The following is a 14,929-nucleotide window of genomic DNA, read 5'->3' on the forward strand; positions in this document are numbered from 1 at the left end:
TGTAGCTCTTTTTACAAGGGGTATTTTAAACACCCATCTGTGGCACAGCGCGTAGTCGGAGAGGCAGCTTATTCTCAATACGAAATTCGCATTAAGAGCCCCGTACGTGGGAGAACCATTTCAAAATCAAGGAACCTCTACTATATCGTGCATCATGGATTGTTCATCCAGCTCCAATGGTTTGTTCTCATTCTCGCCACAAATGAATTGCGGTTCATTTGCTTCAGAAATTCAGAGGATCGCTAACATTCACAGCAATGAGTTGGTCCTGAGTATACAATTAAACAACACCACACTGAATCTGCCCCCGCAACAGCAATGAAGTGTAGAACAGTAAATGTAGTTTATGCAGCAGTGAGCACACAAATTAGAATATTTCAGCCATGATGCCCCCGTCTCCATCTCCACCACCGTCTGCGCCCATCTCTGTCCCCCCAACATCCACTTCACCATCTGCGTCTACCTCACCCTCAGCGTCTCGCGAAAACAGGTACAGCGGATCGACAACCTCTGAGAGAGCCTCATTGCGCTCCTCGAGTTCCTCGGTGCTCATGGCCACGTGCGAAATGTGCACAACCTGCCACTTGTCTGCATAGGTGTCGCTTTGCTGTCGGACAATTGTTAGTGATGGTGAACGGCCATGTGATTGGACGAAAGGGCGAAGTGCGCAGAGTATAGAGAGAGTTACACACATTCATCCGCTTCTTCTTAAGCGTCATCTTGCGCTCGATATTTTTGTAGTATGCGCCTGGCCCACGCTCGCCTGTGTCCCCATTGTCAAGAACAAGCAAAAATTCATTGGGAACTTCTTGTTCAATTTTGACGGTCTCATAGTCGCGTACGAAGTGGAATGCTGTTGCTTTATTCTCATCGCCCTTCCTTAGTGCCAATCGCTCCTCCTTAAATTCCAAGGCATCGGCGTCCTCCTTGGTTAAGTAGTATGCCAGGAAATGATCCCCATCGCTTTCCATCGGACGGAGAATCGCGCAGTCCAGTCGTGGGTCCTCTGTGTCTACAGGTCGTTCGCCTGGGCGCTCGCTGAAGCGGAACAAGTCATATGCATTCGCCCATATGTCTGCATCTGGGAGCACCTCGTAGGACTCAACAGCGGTAACCCCAGTCTTATTGGGATGAGAGAGCGAGCTCAGGTCAAGGGACGTACAAGCAGCGAAGCCAGCTTCAATGGTACGGAGCTGGGCCTCGTGCGAGACATCAATGGGTTGCAAGAGTTGTTTCCTGTAGACCGTTTATCAGGAACGTCAAGGCATAATCCAAATTATAAGCGTGACGTACGATTCTTGTGATGATGGAGTGCGCTGTACGCCTTCACGGCTGAGGTACTCCGTTTTTCGGAGCCAGGGTACATGTGGAGGGAGAGGTGTTGACGCCCCTGATGTTGCGGGTATTGAACCATTGGCGTAGGGTGCGGCAGATGCTGAGGGGTCACCAAGAAGGAAGCGGTCTTTTGGGTCGAGGGAAACCAAGTTGTCCGGGTCAGGGTTCAGTGCTGTAGAACATTAGCTACTGTGCAACTATCCTTGAAGCATCCCGTACCAGAATCGTCACCATCCTCTTCCCATAGACACTCCCACCGTCCAAGATCCAGAGGCATACCGCACTCGGCGTCAACAATCATCGGCAGAGCAGTGTCATTTGTGATGGCATTGATGAAAGCCGGTTGCGCATAGCGTAAGGGATTTGTGGGGATATCGAGTAGTTTTGGCGGACATGGAGGCGCGGGAAGTGGATTCGAATACCGAACACGGACGAGCAAGTCAAGTTTGCTGGGGATAATCAACGAGGGAATCTAGGCAATGATAATAATCGATACATACCTCTTTCTGAGACTCATTTTACACGCAGGAGGTCACCTTGCTCTGGTGTGGTTCGCGCTTTTCAATCACGTGATTTATCTTAACCCACCCTAAACTCGTAAGCTCAGTGGACGTATTGAGTCAGTCAAACGAAGGCACCGAAATCAATATCGTCGCCGCTGACGCCGTTCGCTCCTCAAGACTTTCATCATGGTCAGTTTTCTCGTCCTGAGCACCTCTTAGGACCCTATGGCAGCCATAAATTCGGTTTTGACGCGATCATCGACGTTGGAATGGGTGGATGTGATAATTTATAGATGGATGTGCCAGGATCCTTGACCCGCAAATCTCGCTTTTCTCTTCTCGCCGCTTGATATGCTCAAACGCAGAGCTGACTATTCCTTGTCATCCGTAGGCACGCGGACCGAAAAAACACTTGAAGCGCCTTGCCGCGCCCTCCTCATGGATGTTGGACAAGTTGAGCGGTACCTACGTGCGTACATCCCAGATCATATGGATGTCTGTGTCCTAAAGCACCAGAATCATCCCCTAGGCTCCCCGTCCTTCTCCTGGCCCCCACAAGCTCCGTGAATCGCTCCCCCTCACCATCTTCCTTCGCAACAGGTTGAAGTATGCACTGAACGGCCGTGAAGTCACCTCGATCGTCAAACAGCGATTGATCAAGGTCGATGGCAAAGTGCGAACTGACACTACCTTCCCCACCGGCTTCATGGGTAAAGAAGCGTTCTTTCTTGGTTTGTTCATTTGATCTCATTTTTACGCTGGTTAGACACCATTTCCATCGAAAAGTCCGGCGAGCACTTCCGTCTCCTTTACGATGTCAAGGGTCGTTTCACCATCCACCGCATCACCCCCGAGGAAGCCTCCTACAAGCTCCTCAAAGTCCGCAAGGTCGCTCTCGGCGCCAAGGGTGTCCCCCATGTCGTCACTCACGACGGTCGCACCATCCGCTATCCTGACCCTGCCATCAAGGTTAACGACACTCTCAAGTTTGACCTTGAGCAGGGCAAAATCACCGAATTCGTTCACTTCGACACCGGAAACATTGTGATGATTACTGGTGGACGTAACATGGGTCGTGCTGGTGTGATCACGCACCGCGAGAAACACATTGGTGGTTTCGATATCGTGCACGTCAAGGATTCCTTGGACAGAACCTTCGCCACCCGGTAAGTGCCTCTCATGAGCCGACATATAATTTCTAATGGTCGTGATTAGTATCTCTAACATCTTCGTCATCGGTGAGGGCACAAAGCCCTGGATATCGCTACCCAAGGGCAAGGGTACGAAGCTCACCATCTCGGAGGAGAGAGATCTCAGGAGGAGACAGCGGGCTGCCGAGCAATAGACGTTGTCATGGAGGGTCTATTGATTTCTTTTGCAGCATTACTTTCTCTCTATGCCCCATGTGTATGGCCGATCATGACGCAAAAACGCAGATACTCGCATGGTGGTTATGAATATATGATTCATCTGCACTCTCTACTTCATGTGTTCACTAAACATTCGAATGGCATTGCAGTGTAAATGGAGGAAAAATCACCAGTAATCAGCAGCTCTAGGGTTTACCATCACCTCCTTACTCCGCTTCTTTTCAGTTTCCCAGCGTTCCACCCATTTTGCCATCTTCGCCCTGGATCTTTCATTTCCGACATTCACAGTCGCAATCATCTTCATCCAGTCACACGACATTGCAAAGCATGTAAGCTCAAAAAACGAACTGTGCTCTGAATACGGCACGCCGTACATTTGCACAGCGTATGTCGACTTTTGCATGGGTTTTAGGTCTGCGTGTGAGAAAGATCGTGACTGCCCGCGCGAGATGATGGATGGGATGGGTGGGCTAAGATCGCTACCGGACGGTGGTGTGTAACTGAAGTAGTATTATTTGTCGATGAGTGTATAGCGAATAGTGAATACTCACGTCCATCCTGTAGGCCTGAAACCGACGGCCCGCGAGTATGTCCCCTTGAAACGTTGCACATATGCCTTGAGCTTGTCTGAAACAATCATGCTTAACGGAACGACATGCACGCCAGCTTCAATTGGATCCTTTGTCAATAGCGCATGCAACCCAGGATCATTTTGACATCGTAAGATGGCCGCCTTATGCGCATCGCAATAAATTTTGGTCTTGAGAGCTTGCGCGATAGCTATAAACAGGTAAGTAAACAAGATACTGTCCGCGCAAGAATACTTACCCTTAACAATGCGTTCTTTACCAATGGAGTATGTGCTGCACAAAACCGCATCAGCAATTTGAATTAAGCTGGCCATCTAGCATAGCCAACTTACCCGACAACCACCAACATTCTGTCTTTGGGCTGTTTCGCAACAGTATCGTCCGCCTTTTCTGAAGGGATAACCCAAGCATCCATGGTTGAATTCCGCTTGCCATTCGTGTCCGGAGCACCAACCGACTCCCCAGAAACGATCCTCTTGGCCAACTCCGCACAAGCTGAGATGACCAACGGCTGCGGAGGAAATGTATACTGATACGCGATAAGCGTCATCGCCTCGTCAAGATATCTTAACCAACCTTCGGGTCCAGGTAGGTCGTGTCCAAATATACATGGTCAATTTGCTTTCCTCTCACAGCAGGGTGTGTTACGTGCTGAGGCGAAGCTCTAAAGTCTCCACAATGCAAATATCGAAAAGTTTTTCCAGAACCAACAAATGGCGATTTGAAGGCGCTGTCACCCGCGTGTACAGTCTGCGGACCCTCAAATAAAAATAGGCACGAGCCTGGGCAATGGTTAGCTTCAATAAGTGTGACAGTTACCCCGCCGGTGTGGGGGACAACTGTAGGGACATCCATCGGGAGTGGGTGAACCCACTTGGGATCAACTGATAACATATGTATGATTAAATTAGCTGTGTCCTCTGGTAGATTTTCAATATTTATGTTCAACCAAAAGCTGGGATATACTATACCTGAGCAATAAATCGGCCCGCTTTTCCAATTTGAAGCAAGGTTGGTATAATGATCGGAATGAGCATGACTAAAAATTGTGAGGCTGTGACGATATTATCAGTTTGGGATACACACGTTAAAAAGTAGGCGGTGACGTCTGGTATGGTTCCATAGCGGAACGCATCAACGGCAATGGGCATCCCCTGCAGGACTTTGTAGAATGGTGCCTTTCTGCGGCTGCCTGGCGCCCGTGTTGGTCGAAAGCTACGGTCCTCTGCGAGGTCTGCTTCCTTCCAAGCTTCATTTTCCTGATGGGACGCCATGAGGACAGAATATAGGTCGGTGTTTGGGACATGTTCAAGTTTACTCGTACTTTGCTCGCGTGGCAAGTCTAAAGTTGAGATGGTACTTGTGCTTGAAGAACTGACAGTGGAGTCAAGACATTGATTGACATGGTGTTGCCTCTCCTAAAATGTGCATCAGAGAGGTTATCTACAACGCGGTCATGGGACCAACCAGGCCAAGTAAACATGATATATCGCGTTCGCAGATAGGACAACTAGCAGGATTGACGCAGTCATCGAGTTGTTCTGAGACGTCCTCCATTTGAATGTCGGCTTCGAGGACAGTGGCCAGCTCATCGTCGCCAACATCCCATTGCTGATCGTCACCTGTGAAATCGATGTCTATCACGTCAATGTTTCCAGGATCACTATAGGGAGTGGGAACATCGACTGAGGGGTAGTCTGAAGTGCCACCAGATGCCTTTCGTTCAAAAGGTATATGATGAGCGGGCTCGACTGAGGACCGAAGTAACAATGCCGGTACACCGAAAATAGAGGCGGTGGATGACGACTGGAGTAAGGTCTCCTTGCATTCAACGGTATTCGTGCTGCTCTGAACGGGGCTTTGCAACAAAGCAGATGGCTTTCCAAATGTGAGGGGGGCGTGGTTTGACGAGGAAGTGACACGTGTGAGAGACGACTTCGACTCGGATTGCTTAGCACAACGGAGGTTCCCTTCCGTAGAAGTGTGAACAACTTTTGTTGAACAATCATCACTGTCCGAGTCTATAACGATGATCTCCCGTGATAGGGAAGCTTTGCTCTTCTTGTTGGGGGGCTTTTTAGACGGATTGCTTGAGAAGAAATCGATTATTGTGCGAGACTGTGAAGGCTCCTTGCGTTTCTTGCTCAAGGAAGCCATGTAGCATGTTTGTCCCAAATTGGTGATGAAACTCGTTCGCCCGTTGTGACGCCGCAGGACACCGCTTGCTCTGACTATCATTGATTTTATTCCCGAATATAAGAGTTAAATAACGTTAACCATTGACTTGTGATTTCAATTTAGATTAGTTCAAGGAGGGCCGCATCCTCCTTTAGACAAGCAGCAAGCCGTATCGATTTCATTTACAGATTCTTCTTATAATCACAGGTTCGTCCTCATCACACCTCCAATCAATCCCCAGCATGGCACAAAGACCAACATCTATCTTACATAGAACTCCATGGACACCTCCTATCGCCATCGCCACCGATGGTGTCTATATCCACCTCCAGGATGGTCGACGTCTCATCGATGGCATCGGTGGTGCTGCTGTCACTTGCATCGGCGGTAACCATCCCAAGGTAGTCAAAACCCTCAAAGATCAGATCGATGTCATGTCCTGTATTGTCCTAAACTTCAATTATCACCACCATCAACTGATCATGAATAGATGTATACAATATGCAGCTTTCAAGCCCTCCTGCAGAGGAGCTCGCTAAATTACTCGTCGATACCAGCGATGGTGCCTTCGAGCAGGTCGCATTCCTATCTGGAGGTATTGTCATCCAGCTCTCCTTGATCATTGCTGACCCCTACCGTTCCAGGTTCTGAAGCGATGGAGACTGTCATCAAACTCTCGAGACAGGTATATTTATATTGTCCAGCCGCAGGTAAACAACTCATAAACAGCAATCCAGTATTACGTCGAGGTCGGCCAGCCAAAACGGACAAATTATATTGCCCGTCAACTGTCCTTTCATGGAAATACATTGAGTACTCTGTCCCTCGCATACCATCCCACCCGTCGTGCACCGTATGCCGCCATTCTAGACGACCACAATTTCCACCACGTCTCCCCGGCATTTGCAAAGAGGTTCCAAAAACCAGATGAGACCGAGGAACAGTATGTCGACCGACTCCGACAAGAACTCGAGGACAAGTTTATCGAACTCGGTCCCGAGACTGTCATCGGTTGTATGTCATTTTCCTCTATTTTTACCCTTTCAAAATCTGACCATCGGTAGTCGTCGCGGAGACTGTCGTCGGTGCCACAACAGGCGTTGTCAGTGCACCCAAGGGGTACTTCAAAGCCATGAAATCTGTCTGTGACAAATATGGTGCCCTTTTCATGCTCGACGAAGTAATGTCTGGTATGGGCCGTAAGTAATCTCGATATGCTCATCTTGACAATTATTGATGGTGAGTTCGCCAGGAATGGGAACTCTCCACGCTTGGCAGAGCCTCGGCGATGGTGTTGCGCCTGACCTGCAGGCAGTAGCCAAGGGTTTGGGTGGTGGGCGAGTGTTACACACCCCTTCACTTTTAATGTTACTGATTGGGCCACAGCTACGCTGCCATAGGTGCTGTGCTCATCTCGCCTAAAATTGCGAAAGGGATCAGGGGGAGTTCCGGACTGATCAAGCACGGTCACACGTATCAGGTCAGTCATCTGATGCTATCGCTGAGCCGCTCATTAACATGTATTAAACAGGCAAATCCACTAGCGTGTGCAGCATCTTTAGCTGTGCAAAAGGTCATCATCGAAGAGGATCTCCTTGCACAGTGCAGGAAGAATGGTGTACACATGCTTGCGCTTCTGAAAGACCGCTTACAGTCCCAAAATGCTCTCGCAGCGCCATATACATTCGATGTGCGCGGGGCTGGGGCTTTCTTTGGGATCGAATTCGACTTTTCCACCCTCGAGGCACGCTCTGTTGATATGAAGGGCCAACAATTTGCGATGGTGGTACAGGAATGTTGTCTTAAGAATGGACTTGTCGCGATGGGCATGGTCGGTGGCTCCTCACTCGATGGATCAAAGGGGGACTACCTCATGCTCGGCCCGGCATACAATGCAACCACAGAGGAGATAGAGATGATTGTGGATATTTTCGTCAAGAGCATTGAGGAGGTGTTAACAGAAAATTTTGCATAAATGTCGATCACTCCTGTACACAGTCTCTCTTTTTTTTGAATGCATAAGCATTCTTGCGTAGTAACCCCAAGCCCTCGGAAATCGGGGCATTCCGCAAGGTAACGCCACCATCGCTTTCGCACGCCTTCTCCAGGCGGCATCTACCCGAATTCGAGCACCGGCTTTAGCATTGCGTTGACGCATCGTTTCTTTCTCATTGACCACCAGCTTCCCAACATCTAGCAGAACCTCAGAATCGATGGCTGGGGGCATGTTCTAATGGACTATCAACCAATCCATCAACAAGAAGCCACAAGCTCCAGTGTACCCTTGCAGCCACCAGAATCAGAACAAGCTTACTTTCCATCGACATCGGCGTCGGTATCGACTATAGACTCCAAGCCAACACGTTCTAGCGCAAGAGTGAAAGCAGCCAAGGAAAAGGAGAAGGAACGTGAGCAAGCAAAAGATAGGGAAGGTGACTCAGCAGACCTATCCGTAGCAGTGCCATCAGAGAGCACCCGTGCAACTAGGTCTACAACCCAGGCTAAGAACAAGCGTCCACGAGAGGGTAGTTCAGGAAACGGAAAGTCCAAGGAAACGTCAGAAGAAACTGCACGCGTGAACAAGAGGTGCGGCGGACATGTTCTCGCACCCAGAGATATATTTAACTAACGCCCTGACAGCAGAGCACGTCGAGCGACACTGCCCTCCACATCCGCCCCACCACTTGCAATTTCCGAATCAACAAAAGACCGCAAAGGCAAGAAGCGCGCCGCTCCAGAACCGGATTCCGAAGAAGAGGGGCAGAGCGCTACCTTATCTTCTAAGCGCACACGAACCACAGCATATTCTTTGAGATCAAGAACAGACGCTTCAACCTCTGCTTCCGCTCCCATGCCTAGAAAACCCAAGTTTGTGCTCAGCCCTCCCGCCCTGGACTTGCTCACATGTTACATTACAGACCATCAGCGAGTAAAGCGAAAGTGGCGATGAAAAGTAAAGCTGGTGCTTCTGCAGGCCCTTCGAAGATGGGCGATGAGGACGTTGCAATGCTTGATTCCGCGATAATTAGGCCCGACGAACCTGCCTATGAGGAACACGACGGCTGTGATGACGATGACGTCGCCATGGATGACCAAGATAACGGCGGTGACGGCGAAGGCGACGACAACGGAGATGAAGAAGGAGGCTTACCAGTTGGTGTTACTCGCGGATTTGCAGGCCTGGACGAATCTGCCGCGATGGCCATTTTTGGAGATTATCGTCAATTTGGTTCATACATGGTTTCCCTCTCAAGCCGACTCAAGACCATGTTGAATAATATCAAATCAACTGCGAGCCCAACCACTCGCTTGGTGACATTGCAGGAGCTCAGTGAGCTCCTCAGCATAAGCACGGAAGACACTTTAGCAGGCTCGTTCCAAGTGGAACAGTTTGTAAGGGAACTCGTGAAGATCCTTGGTGGGCGTGGCGCAGATGAAGACGAAGACGACGATGGCGGTGATGATGGCGATGAACATGATGAGGACGCGGCTCTAGCCGCTGCATTGGCGATGAGCGGGGGTGGGACGTACCAGGGCGATGAGAATCTCGAAGCGCAGATGCTGGCATGTCGTTGCCTAGCAAATCTGATGGAGGCCCTGCCTGGTGTTGCCCACTCCGTTGTGTATCACGGTGCAATACCGGTTCTTTGCAGCAAGCTGATTGAAATCTCTTATATCGATCTCGCAGAACAGACTCTCAGCGTGAGTCCCTCAGTGATGATGTTACATTCTCCCCTAAACCGTGTTTCAGACACTCGAGAAAATATCCGAAGAGTTCCCAAGCTCCATCGTGCGGGAAAATGGTCTAGCAGCACTGCTGAACTATCTCGACTTCTTCTCTATTGCTGTACAGAGAACTGCGCTACAAGCTGCTGCGAACTGTTGCAGAAATATTTCGCCGGACCACTTCCAGATGATTCTTGGCGTTTGGCCTATTATTCGCAATTGCATTGGCTATTCTGATCAGAGGCTGGTTGAATTCGCATGCCTCTGCGTCATCAGAGTCGTAGACTCTTATCACCGTTCTGCGACGGAGAACCTAGAAAATCTGCTGGATGAGACCGCCATTCGTGCGATCAATTTGCTTCTCATGCCAGCCGGAGGTTCCCCCTTGATTGCTGCCAATACCTTCACTTTACTCTTAAAGGCGCTGGCAACAGCTGCCCGCGCAAGTCCAAAGATCACCCTTAACCTGCTACAGGCAGACATTGTCGACACACTCTACCAGATCCTGACGGGAGTTCTCCCCTCAGCATCTGGCGGTGGGAACGAGCAAGGTGGCCAAGGGCTGGCCGGCGATGTGACTCATATGACAGTTATGGAGAATCTTGCTCACCGATCCAAGGAGCAAGTGGAAGAAGCCCTCAGCTTGGTCTCCGAACTCATGCCTCCGCTTCCAAAAGGTACGCCTGAGAAACTCGCGATAGTATGATTGCTTACTCATACCTCTTGAAGATGGCGTATTTGATCACAAGGGGTATACTGACAAGGCATTGTCACGACTGGTGAAGGCTAAAGCCAAAGCCGATCGCGCTGCTGCGCGCCAGGCTGCATTCGCACCTTATCAGCAAAGCCCCGACACATCGGCGCAAGCGACACCTGCAGCCGAACCATTTCAGGATACCAGCATGAACGACTTTCCAATGCAGGATACTGACGATGTTCTTCCTCTTGCCTCTGCTGCTGAACCTGCAGTAGCCGATCGTACCGAGCTTTTGCGTTCCAAGCCTGAAGTTGTCGGACGGTTCATGCAGCTGATGGTGCCCATCTTGATAGATGTATATGCCGCTAGCGTAATCACCCCTGTCCGGGTTAAAACTTTGACAGGTCTACTGAAGGCAGTAGGTTTCCTTGAAGGGGAGGCACTGAAGGACGCCTTTAATGTAGGTATCTTTTTGTCTGTTTTAAAACTCCTTCTGATGTTGAAATATAGCTTGTGCCTGTTGCGAGTTTTGCCTCGTCAATTCTGTCGTCTAAGGATCACCCATCATTGGTTATCGGTGCACTTCAGCTCGTCGATCTTCTGCTACAGAAGCTTCCTACTGAATACCGCCCTGTCCTTCGTCGAGAAGGAGTATTCCATGAAATCGAATCACTTGCTGGGAGGACTTTAACTTCCGTTAAATCCAAGGATTCAGATGGCACCATCGTGGCGGACCCTGTGAACATTCCTATTCATATTTCCTCTACGATTCCCGGGTACAAGAAGCTTCACTCGCTTTCTTTAGAGCCTGAGGATGCAATCACTTTGCGGGCCCGAGTCATTCGCTTCAAGTACTCCTTGGGACAGGAAGAGGGAGACGAAGATAATGCCTTTGAAGAACTTCGCCGTCTTGTCGATAGACTAGCTGCTCCAGATGTCGGCGAATCGGTCATGATATCGGCGTTGAGAGACATTGCAGATCACTTCACATCTCACTCTTCTGTCTCAAGCTTCGAGCTTCTGCAGAGCGGAGCTGTCGATGGGTTGCTGCGCTTTGCTACTGATGCAACCAGGAGTACAGGTACGAATCACTGTTGCGTCTTACCGGGTAACTTAATTTACTTTCCGTCAGTCACCAGCAAACGGCGCCAAGAGTTATTGTATGATTCGTTTAGCCGAATCCCGAGAGGTGGAACTGTTAGTCAGTCCCCACTTGCGGTGTTGGTAAAGAAGCTGCAGGAGAGTCTCACGAGGATGGAGGACTTTGATGTCGTCACTGTTTCACAAGGAACAGATGGTAAATATAATGCCAACCCTTGTTTCTATGTTAGACTCACCATGTGGTAGATTCTAAACGAAGCTCGCCATCTCTGCTTGCCCGACAACTTCGTCTTCGTCTGGTTGCAGATAATGAATCTGATATTCCTCGCAACCTCCAGAACATGGTGGTTTCTATTCATGCCATCGCAACATTCCAAGCCTTGAATGACTACTTGCGTCCCAGAATCACGGGATTGATGTCGACCGGAGGACTGTCTGGAATGTTGGCGGCTTTGGCAGCCTCTGGTTTTGGCCCAGCAAGTTCGCGCAATCCGCCCGACGCCCCAATACAAGCAAGCAACCCCACAGAATCTAGCAGTGCCACAAAAACCGCTTCCGAAACACCCGCCGCTGGCTCCTCGGAGATTGGTCGACGCCGCAGTTTAAGACTGAGCGCTAAGAATGGCGGACCATCAGCTGACAAGAGCGAAGGAAGTACTGCGACAGCCCCTACTATCGGTTCAGTGCTTACTTCCTCATCATCATCTACTACCCCTCAATCTACAGCGCAACGCATGGAAGCCCTCATTCAGGATGGCGGACTCATATCAGACTTTACCGACGATGAAGTGGATGCTGAGGTAATCTTCCGACATGAAACATGTAAGCTTGGTGCTGACTGCTTTCTTGGAAGGTATTTGAAGACGAAGATGACATCGACTCTGCTGGAGACAAGACTGTCACCTTGTCCATTGCTGATGGTAAGCCTACCGCGATAAGACTGTAGGGATTACTCAAGCGAAGCATCCTCAGACGGCAGCAAAGTGGAAGCTCAGACTCCTGATGGAACACGAGTTGCAACGCCAAGTACAGCGCCTTTAATATCATCATCTAGACCACCCGATGCGAACAAGACCTCGTATGCAGCTGCTCTAAAAGCCAAACCGTCAGACTGGCACCTTGAATTCTCGATGGATGACCACCTTCTGCCCCTTGACCTGACAATATATGGCGCGATTCATCAGCATGAAATCCGTAAGAAACTTGGACCTGTGCCTTCGAGCTCCATGTGGCAAGGAATCTATACAGTCAAGTTCAAGAAAGTTAATGGCCCTCCTCCAAGTCAAGAATGTAGGTGTCATTAATTTGATTGGTGCCGCTGAATCTGATGATGTTGGCAGCTCGTGCAGACACCTCGGCATCTAAAATCCGATCGCCTAGTCCCACCCTTTCTTCCCTCCCGGATGATGCGCCCCATGCCAAGATTCTCCGGTTGCTTCGTGTATTACACAAACTCAATGCTGCCGAAGCGCAACGGCCAGCCAGACCGTTAGATCGCCGCGCGCTCTTGGAGACAACCTTCATTAACAACAAGTTAACTGCCAAACTCACTCGCCAGCTGGAGGAACCAATGATCGTGGTCAGGTAATTCAGCCGTTTCTGCTTACATCCTTGCAGTTACTTATGCCGTTTAGTTCATGCTTACCCGACTGGGCACTTGACTTGCCGCAAAACTTCCCTTTCCTCTTCCCATTCGCCACTAGGTACAACTACCTCCAATCGACTTCCTTTGGATACGCTCGCCTTATTCTGAAGTGGCAAAGCCAACAAGGCCGCAGCCAGGACAGCTCCCGGCGAGACGAGGGAATTGGTTTCCTTGGAAGGCTACAGCGCCAGAAGGTCCGTATCTCTCGCAAACACATTCTGGAGTCAGCGGTCAAGGTTTTCGAGCTTTATGGGTCTTCATCTTCAATCTTGGAGGTGGAGTACTTTGATGAGGTTGGGACTGGGCTTGGACCTACTCTTGAGTTTTATTCCCTCGTCTCGAAGGAATTTGCCAGGAGAGATCTCAAGATATGGCGAGACGCCGACTCAGCTGCTCCTGGCATATATGTTCATCACCCTACGGGACTCTATCCTGCCCCCATCAGCCCTGATGACATTGCCAATGACGGGGGACAGTGAGTACTTCCCTAGCCTAATTGGATATCTTGTATCTGACGTCTAGCTGTAGAAAGCGAACACACATCCTCCGCGTTGTCGGCCAGTATGTAGCGAAGGCAATGTTGGACTCTCGCATTATCGACCTTTCAGTTAACAAGATTTTCGTCAAACTCGTGCTAGGAGAGGAAGTGCCTTTGACCATCGAGTCCTTGAAAGTAAGAAATGTTGTATGCGGATAAGACACTGTATTCACATGATTTGTCTAGCTTGTGGACAACGAACTTGCCAGCTCGCTCTCCAAACTTCAGAGCTACGCGTCCATGAAAGGGCAGAGCGAGAAGGTATGTTCACTGATTTACCGCTTCAAGATCAGATGTATTCTGACCTCCCTGATATCTAGCTGTTCCGTAAGGTTGCATTGATGGATATTGTCAATGTCGAAGATCTTGCGCTTGACTTCACAGTTCCCGGATACGACATCGAGCTTCGAGTGAGTTTCATCTTGTTTTTATCACGCAAGTAGATTGTAATGCATTTTTCAGCCTGGCGGACGTAACATCCCTGTGACTTCGGAGAATGCAGAAGAATACATTCACGAGGTTTTGGATGCAATTATTGGCGCTGGCGTTCAGCCACAGGCTAGGGCGTTCCGAGAGGGCTTCTCTAAGGTGTTCCCCATCTCTGATTTGCAGGCGTTCTCGGCGGACGAGTTGGTGATGCTATTTGGTAACTCAGACGAAGACTGGGGAGTAGAGAGTAAGCGAATTCTTATATTGGTATCAACGTGACTGACATCAAGGCTGTAGCGTTGAATGAAGCTACTAAAGCCGACCATGGCTTCCACAGTGAAAGTCGTGCCATTCGCGAGCTTATAGGGATCATGTCGGAATTTGATGTCTGCGCTCGTCGTGATTTCCTCCAATTTATTACAGGAAGCCCGAAACTTCCTATTGGAGGTGTGTTTCCTTGCAGTTCATCTTAAGACTAGCTGACGTGGGTGCTCAAAGGGTTCCGTGGTCTTAACCCTCCACTAACTGTCGTTCGCAAACCGCACGAGCCACCACTTACGGCAGACGATTACCTGCCAAGTGTCATGACTTGTGTGAATTACTTGAAGCTACCAGAGTATAGTTCAAAAGTGGTGATGCGAGAGAAATTACGCACTGCGATGAAAGAAGGAGTTGGCAGTTTCCATTTGTCCTAATACTTTTCGGCATTATAAGTCATCATTGTATATGCGCACAATCTTTGTTCTCCATTTGCTTGTAATGTCATATAGACTCTGGCTCACATCGACAGAAATCCTGCACGTACATGATTCAAGAT

General features: G+C 49.5%; 4 protein-coding genes across 4 annotated transcripts; 2 read left to right on the plus strand and 2 right to left on the minus strand.

Annotated features, from left to right (window-relative positions):
• Positions 1-230: 230 nt before the first annotated feature.
• Positions 231-1,858, minus strand: DEU56DRAFT_795907 (RNA polymerase II-associated). Its single transcript, XM_041352864.1, has 5 exons — positions 1,836-1,858; positions 1,555-1,784; positions 1,294-1,507; positions 693-1,236; positions 231-607 (listed from the first exon to the last, which is right to left on the minus strand). Exons 1-5 carry the CDS (start codon positions 1,850-1,852, stop codon positions 368-370), a joined length of 1,245 nt encoding a protein of 414 aa, XP_041209803.1. The 5' UTR covers positions 1,853-1,858; the 3' UTR covers positions 231-367.
• A 30-nt stretch (positions 1,859-1,888) lies between these two features.
• On the plus strand, positions 1,889-3,375 carry DEU56DRAFT_795909 (ribosomal family S4e-domain-containing protein). Its single transcript, XM_041352865.1, has 5 exons — positions 1,889-2,027; positions 2,230-2,307; positions 2,368-2,548; positions 2,605-3,004; positions 3,054-3,375. The coding sequence occupies exons 1-5, from the start codon at positions 2,025-2,027 to the stop codon at positions 3,181-3,183; spliced, it is 792 nt and encodes a 263-aa protein (XP_041209804.1). The 5' UTR covers positions 1,889-2,024; the 3' UTR covers positions 3,184-3,375.
• Positions 3,375-5,072, minus strand: DEU56DRAFT_870777 (DRMBL-domain-containing protein; the record flags this gene model as incomplete). Its single annotated transcript, XM_041355658.1, has 7 exons — positions 3,375-3,708; positions 3,760-3,988; positions 4,037-4,071; positions 4,131-4,327; positions 4,375-4,718; positions 4,770-4,837; positions 4,885-5,072. The coding sequence occupies 7 exons, from the start codon at positions 5,070-5,072 to the stop codon at positions 3,375-3,377; spliced, it is 1,395 nt and encodes a 464-aa protein (XP_041209805.1).
• Positions 5,073-6,218: 1,146 nt separating this feature from the next.
• On the plus strand, positions 6,219-14,897 carry DEU56DRAFT_900629 (uncharacterized protein; the record flags this gene model as incomplete). Its single annotated transcript, XM_041356521.1, has 27 exons — positions 6,219-6,417; positions 6,467-6,571; positions 6,621-6,661; positions 6,714-6,990; positions 7,041-7,175; positions 7,229-7,313; positions 7,363-7,456; positions 7,508-7,929; positions 8,013-8,049; positions 8,177-8,562; positions 8,617-8,844; positions 8,895-9,678; positions 9,728-10,379; positions 10,432-10,859; positions 10,910-11,480; positions 11,532-11,696; positions 11,747-12,300; positions 12,354-12,420; positions 12,473-12,790; positions 12,841-13,084; positions 13,135-13,620; positions 13,674-13,818; positions 13,870-13,944; positions 14,004-14,093; positions 14,146-14,359; positions 14,410-14,559; positions 14,611-14,897. 27 exons carry the CDS (start codon positions 6,219-6,221, stop codon positions 14,805-14,807), a joined length of 7,149 nt encoding a protein of 2,382 aa, XP_041209806.1. The 3' UTR covers positions 14,808-14,897.
• Positions 14,898-14,929: the final 32 nt, after the last annotated feature.

Source organism: Suillus clintonianus, assembly GCF_016758775.1.
Source record: "Suillus clintonianus strain FC179 chromosome Unknown DEU56scaffold_25, whole genome shotgun sequence".
NCBI classification, from domain to species: domain Eukaryota; kingdom Fungi; phylum Basidiomycota; class Agaricomycetes; order Boletales; family Suillaceae; genus Suillus; species Suillus clintonianus.